Source organism: Fukomys damarensis, unplaced genomic scaffold (assembly GCF_012274545.1).
Source record: "Fukomys damarensis isolate Sample0158 unplaced genomic scaffold, DMR_v1.0_HiC HiC_scaffold_21, whole genome shotgun sequence".
Lineage (NCBI taxonomy): Eukaryota > Metazoa > Chordata > Mammalia > Rodentia > Bathyergidae > Fukomys > Fukomys damarensis.
In genome coordinates this window covers 33,379,660-33,386,636 of record NW_022900933.1, presented here as the reverse complement: position 1 = coordinate 33,386,636, position 6,977 = coordinate 33,379,660, and the positions used below count along the sequence as shown (strand labels likewise).

The 6,977-nt window shown below is 32.6% G+C and overlaps 1 protein-coding gene across 7 annotated transcripts in view; it reads right to left on the bottom strand.

Annotated features, from left to right (window-relative positions):
- The window catches only part of Ppp4r4 (protein phosphatase 4 regulatory subunit 4), a 98,955-nt gene that overhangs the window by 12,307 nt on the left and 79,671 nt on the right, over window positions 1-6,977 (bottom strand). For all 7 annotated transcript variants that reach the window (XR_004518332.1, XR_004518333.1, XR_004518334.1 and 4 more), the window contains 6 exons: window positions 6,029-6,070; window positions 5,862-5,936; window positions 2,312-2,381; window positions 1,801-1,887; window positions 1,406-1,499; window positions 300-367 (listed from right to left, as the gene is read on the bottom strand). Coding sequence is in view for 1 of the 7 variants with exons in the window: in XM_010609245.3 (XP_010607547.2) it covers window positions 300-367; window positions 1,406-1,499; window positions 1,801-1,887; window positions 2,312-2,381; window positions 5,862-5,936; window positions 6,029-6,070 (436 nt within the window). In the remaining 6 variants the exon portion in view is untranslated. The remainder of the gene's footprint in view (window positions 1-299; window positions 368-1,405; window positions 1,500-1,800; window positions 1,888-2,311; window positions 2,382-5,861; window positions 5,937-6,028; window positions 6,071-6,977) is intronic.

Genomic DNA, 6,977 nt, shown 5'->3' with positions numbered 1-6,977 from the left:
CACAGTAAAACGCGAAAAAAAAAAAAAAAAAAAAAAAAAAAAAAATTCTATCATGTTGTCTTTTCCCTTTTTTAAAAATTAGTTTCACATTAAAATTGAATTTTGATATGGTGAAAACAAAGTGGGTATAGTCTAGTACTTTCTTCATTGCTAGGGAAAAGTTTAATTTCTTTGGGATTTGATAAAGATAAAGATATAAACTTAAAAAGACAGTATCTAGTAAAAAAGAAATTCCACTTAAAGAAAAGAATATATTATTAATTTTAGCAACTTTTTGAAGAGCTTAGAATGCTACTTACCAGTTAGTGAAAGCACAGAATTCTTTGTTAACCCTGAGACAGAAGGTGTATATCCTGCTGTAGTTTTACTAGAAAAGAACATGATTTCATTTAAAATGAAAATCTGAAATAAGTTAGCTGTAATAAAAGTAGAACATTTTTTCTGTAACATATTACTTGAGAGACAAATGAACGTTTACAAAGACATTTTCTTAAAATGACTGCTCGTCAGCTGATATGCAGTTGGTCAGTACTACCTATGTACAACACACACATGAAAATCATGGTCATTTCATTTATGCTGCTTCTCTGCTAACCCTAACCACTTCTAACTTTGTCCCTTAAACTAAAAACAGAAACCAGACCTTCAACTATTGTCAGTACTCTGTCGTGACACTTTTCTAATCTTATAAAAAATAAAACAAAATTTCATAACAAATTAATAAGAGAATAACAACAGTTAATATGCTATCATAATCTTCAAAGTTAAGAGTACAAAATATAGACAAAAAGATTCTCTTATAAAGAAACCAACAGATACAAGCACAAAACTTCCTTTTCAATAAACTAAGAGAAACTCGTAGTATAAATGAAACAAATTAGCATATATATTAAAATACTTTTGAAAATACAAAATAAGTAATTTGTGAATTATTTGAACTTCTCCCTACTTCCTATTTATCTATCTTCTCTTTTGCTTTCTCTTTCTATATATTTTTTTCTCTTTTTAGTTTCTCCTGTGGTCTCTTCATAGGCAGAAACAATATTAAGAGCAAATAAATGTCCGTGCCAGCTAGCAAATGGGACCTCCCCATATGTGCTAACAAGTTCAGTGGAGCACAGTGGAGCACACCTTCCTCCTAAACGGCACATGGATTCCACAATGTTCTTGCACAGAGTCATGGCACTATTCTTCCTCCAGTGCCCTGATACCTATTTTTATGCCAACTGACAGATTTTACTATTTTAAAAAAATATAATAACCTTTACATATAAAAGCCGAAAGATTATGGACCTATTAAAAATCCAAGATTAATTTTGATTATTATAAAAATGTAACTGTTGCACCTAAATTAATATGTGTGACTATAAAATTTACCAAGTTAAAAGTAGCCAGCAGGTCATACCTAGCACATTTCTCTAAGTTGCCATATTTTGCATGAAAAGCTTGATTATTAAAAGATTGGCTTCGAATCAATTTGGATTTCTTGATTTCTTTGCCTAGAGTAATAAGCAGAAAGAAAGAAAATGCAATTGTTCATTTCATCCTCTGTTACCCAACCCCCACTATTTTCAGAAAAACAAACAATTGAGATTCTTCCCCTACTTGGAGCTCACAGAAACACATGCTACCCATGCTACCCATGCTACCCACTAAGAACGACTGAAACAATGAACAATAAAAGGCTTGTGATACATGAGAATAACATATCTCATCTAACAGAATGCATTTTCCTGCAATTAATTTTTTCAAAACAAAAACATGATTATGACAGAGACATAAAATGAAGCTATTTCTTACTTGCTGATGAGCTGCTAGAAGAGGGTCCAGGAACAGAAATGGGGATGCTCTTGGGCAGACTTTGCGACAGGCTCTTCATATCTCTGCCTAAAATAAACTCTGTTTTAAATTGTATAGTTTCCTCTGAGTCTTTATTAATTTCCATAAATTTAAAACATAGAAAATACAAATCATTATCCCTAGTTAAGCCACAATTTTTCAAATGTTCTCTTTCTTATACAGTTCCATATGCCAGTCATTGCCATTCAGTGATCAATTTCATTGTCCTACAGCTGTTACCAAACTTTAAGCTTTCCTTTTGAAGCATCTGAACCTTCACACTGATTCCTAACATTTACTCATGTATTCTGAACATGTGCACCACACTAAGCAGCCAATTTTCAAAAACAACTTCTGAAAAATAGAAGAAAGTGAAGCAATTTTCCCTACCAAATTAAAATTCAGCATGGTCTATCAGAAGTCAGCTTGCAACAGTATTTCAGAGTGGTGAAAATGTAGGAAAACCACTTACGTTTTTTCTCAAAGATTTTATCACTCGAGGGCCTGCCATCATTCTGTTGCTTCTCCTTCTCTAATTGCTCCTGCCATGAAAGTCATAACCGTGTGTTAATGGCACAGCTTAAATACACTTAGCAAGTTATTTTGATGAAAACTTAACTCTAAGCAACAGCAATTCATAGATAGTTCATAGAAGTTCTTAAACATGTTTTTCTCCCATATTTGTATCTAATAAATCCAAGATTCTGTTAGATGTGTGCTCTTTACATCTATAAAATTTTGTCCTTAGGGGTTTTTCCAACTAAAGCAATAAGTTTGGCATCAGTCTGATAAATCTCTATTTTCTAGAAGATATTTACTGGTTCTCATGAGCAAAATATTTGTTGCTGCTAGTTACTTCAATTTCTTGTTTGTGAATGGCAAAGTAATGTTTTTTCTTTGTAAAAACTGAGAGAAAAGGAAATAGTCTACTGGATGTGTTTACATATTTTATTAAAGTATAATATACATAGATAAAGTGCACAAGTTATGAGAGAATTCCATCAAACAAATTAAGGAAGAAAGAAGACCAACTTTATACAAACTGTCAGAAAATAGAGGAGGTGGGAACACGATCCATATAATAAAAAATCTGACCTCAAAAATGATGAAAGAAAATTATAAACCAATTTCATTATGAATATAAATTAAAAATTCCTTAACAAAAACATTAGCCAATAATTTTACAACAGGAAAAAGGGACGTCATCACCAAGTTGGTTTGTACCCCAAATATAAAATTGATGTACTACTTGAAAAGATCAGTGTAATTCACTATAGTAACAGAATGAAAGACAAAACCAAATTTCATTTCTAGATATGGAGAAAAGGTATTTGACAAAAATCAACAACCATTTATACAAATTCTCAGTCAATGTTAAGACAATGAGGAAACTTCCTCAATCTGATGAGACATCTACATAAAACTATTGCTACTTTCCTACCTAATGATGAAATATTACTCTGTTTCCACTAATACTACTAAAAAGAGAGGGACATAATAAGGGAACAAAAAGAGGGCGGGAAGGAGGGAAGGATGGATATAAATATTCAATAGGAAGAAGTATTTGCTATATTTAAAGAAAATATATTGAAAATCCTAATGAATCTAAAAAAGGCTGCCAGGTGTAGTGGTGTATGCCTGTAATCCTAGCACTCGGGGGGCTGAAGCAGGAGAATCGCTGTGAGTTCGAGACCAGCCTGGGCTACATAGCAAGTTCCAGGTCAGTCTCAACTACATAGTGAGACCCCGTCTCAAAAAAACCAATAAATAAATAAATAAAGGTTTAGAAAATATGAAATTTAGCAAATTAAGACACAAGATTAATACACAAAACTTATACTGGCATTCTTATAATCTAGAAGCAAAAAATTGAAAAATAAAAATTTTAAATATCCAAATAAAGAACTCATATCTCAATAAGATAAACCATTTACTTTAAATTCTCAAAACAGACTTCATCAAAAAAGAAAGTCTAGACCAATAAACAAGTAAAAAGATGAGCAATAACTTTAGGCACTAGGGATATGCAATTTAAAACCATAGTGAGACACCATTACATACCACTAGTATGGCTACAATTAAAAAAAGAACCATGTCAAACCTTATAGAGAATATGAGGGGTACCTAACACTCTCCACCAGAGTCAGGAATATATAAATGGTACAGCCATGTTAGAAAAAGGGTTTTGTTTATTTTCAAGATAGGAATACTCTATCATGTGATCCAGGTCATTTTATCCCAAGTATTTACCCAAGAAAAAGAAAAACATTTCCACCCAAAGATGTCATCACTAATGTTCAAAGTGGCTTTATGTGTAATATTCCAAAACTAGAAATAACCCAAATGTTCATTAAGAGGTGAAAAGATAAGCAAATTGTGCTACATACATAATATGAAATATTACTCCAAAATAAAGAGGGATGACCTATTGATACAATCGACACTATGGTTGAATCTCAAGATTATTATACTAATGGAAAAAAGCATGATCAAAATAGCACAATTCACAGCAGCTAAATCTTGAAAGCAGCCTATATGTCCATCAATAGATGAAAATGTGGTATTCACATACAATGGAGCACTACTCTGCTATAAAGAAAGACAAACTTGACTCACTTGCAGGAAAATGATGTACCTTGAGACTGGAATGTTAAGTGAAGAAAATCAGACAAACAAATTTAAATATCACACATCTCCTCTTATATGAGAAACACAAACTATAAACAAAGAGCCAGACAAAAGATAACAGGAAGCAGGGAGAAAGATATTTTTCGATTGGAAAAGGAGATCAAGAGATGGAAGGGTGAAGGGAGAGAAAGGGGATGAAAAAAGGAATTAAGATGTGCCATGTACATGTACCAACTCCACACAAGGACTGTAAACGTTATATCCTGCCAACATGGACTAATAAAAAAATAAAAATTTAAAATGACTACCCATGATTCAATTTATATAAATTCTAGAAAATGCAACCAGTCTATAATGATATAAACTAGCTCAGCAGGTAATGGGACTGAACTAGAAGATATAGATTACTAAGGGGAACAGGAAGCTTTTGGGGTAATAGACATATTTCATATGTTGATTGTGTTACCTACACACTTTAAATGTATGCAGTTAATTAAATTGCAATTTACTTCAAGTTTTTAAAAAGAGATTCTCAAATATAATTTTTCTTCTAGTTCATAAAAACAGATTTCAGAAAAACCACAGCTCTTCTTTAGTTACTTAGAGAAAAAGTGTAATGTGAAATTGAAAGTTGAATAACAAAGCACAGTTTAAAAACCCTTCTCCAATTTTGGTGCAACCACTGTGGAGATAAATAGAGAGATACCTCAGAGAACTAGGATTAGAGGTCCCATTTGATGCAGCTATCCCTCTGCTGGGTATCGTTCCAAAAGAATTATAAGAATCATACCACAGGGATATATGTGCACCCATGTTTATAGCAGCACAGTTTGTCATAGCTAAAACTTAGAAACAGCCCAATTGGCCATCAACTGGAGACTGGAGAAAGAAGATATGGCTTTTCTATAAAATGGAATATTACTCAGCCATAAAGAATGAGAAACTAGACATTTATAGCTAAATGGATGCATACTGAAGCCATACTCTTAAGGGAAATAAACAGAACACACACAAGTAAATACCAAATAGTTTTTCTGGTGTGATTAAACTAAAAGTGTAAATAAGGTTCAAATGGCATAAGTGATCATGTGAAATAGAAAGAAAAGGGCTAAAGAAGTAGGGGAAATGGAAAGGGTAGGGGAAAGGAAATAAGGAAAAAGAAAAAATATGAAAAATGGAAATAAAGGTTTTGTAAATGGGGGGAGGGGTGAAGGAAGGGCAGGAAAATGGGGAATAAATAAGAACCAAGATACATCACATAAAGGTACAAGATCCCAATGACGAATGTAACTGGACTGTTTACATTAAATGTACCAATAAACTTAATGGGAAAAAAATGCATGAAATGTAAAAACAAAAAAACAAAACTAACCAAACATATGAAAACAGCATACCATTTCCAAAAGAAGCAGTTCTTCTCTTTCTTTCTCTTGATCCAACAAATCTTTTTCATAAAACTTTTTCTGAAACTGAAGTTTAAAATGGAATTGTCAAACATGAGTGATGACTACCCATCAATTTCTAAATGTTCATTTCGGTATAAGGTACACTGTGTACTTACAGCATCCATAGACATTTCCATTCTGTCCAATTCCAGCACAGTCTAGAAAAAAAAGGTTTGTAGAATTATTCAACAACAATTCAATTGATTCATTTCTTAGACTCCCTTTCCCAGAGAGGTTCAAAGAGAAGACTTCTGCACTATGTGAACATTTAAGTCAAGAAATTTTGAAATTCTACCCAGTTGTACAGTGTAGTTATAATTAACTTCTAAATATTACTGTCAGGATCCATTTTAACTTTTAGAAATTTTTACCTTAAGAAGAGCAAGACTATAGGTGCTTTTTTTCTTTTTTCTTTTTTTTTTTTTGTACCAGGGATTGAACTCGGGACCTTGCGCTTGCGATTACAGGTGTATTTTAAATAGCAAGTTTATGCAATTTAACTAATTTGTAGTAAATCCCAGAGCCAATCTTTTCTGAATTTTCAGAAATACCATTTTTTAAAAGTCTTTATAAGGGGCCAGGGATTTAGCTCAGTAGTTCTGCAGCCTGCTGCACAAGCACAAGGACCTGAGTTCAATCCCCGGTACCAAAACAAAAACAAAAACAAAAAAAACCAAAAAACAATAAAGTCTTTATACATGAAGTGAGCTATCAGTTGCCTTAAAATTGTTACTTTCTTCTACAGAAACTGTTTATTATAATGACACCATAACCACTAATAAAGGCTTTGCTCTGAAAGTATCCTGTCAATTTGGTTGTATACCTAAAATGTACCAATAAACTTAATGAATAAAAAAGTATTTATCTTTCCAAATACATGGGTCTAAAATGAAGTATTCCAATCAAACAATGGCCACGCCAATCAAGGGTTCAGCTTCCGACAGAGGACTGTGCTTCTAAAGCCCAGCCTAAAAGGAATAACTCTAACAACCACATCAGACATCTGTATATTCATATACCAAAGCCATGTACTACAAACAAAATTTGTGTGAAGTTTTTTATATA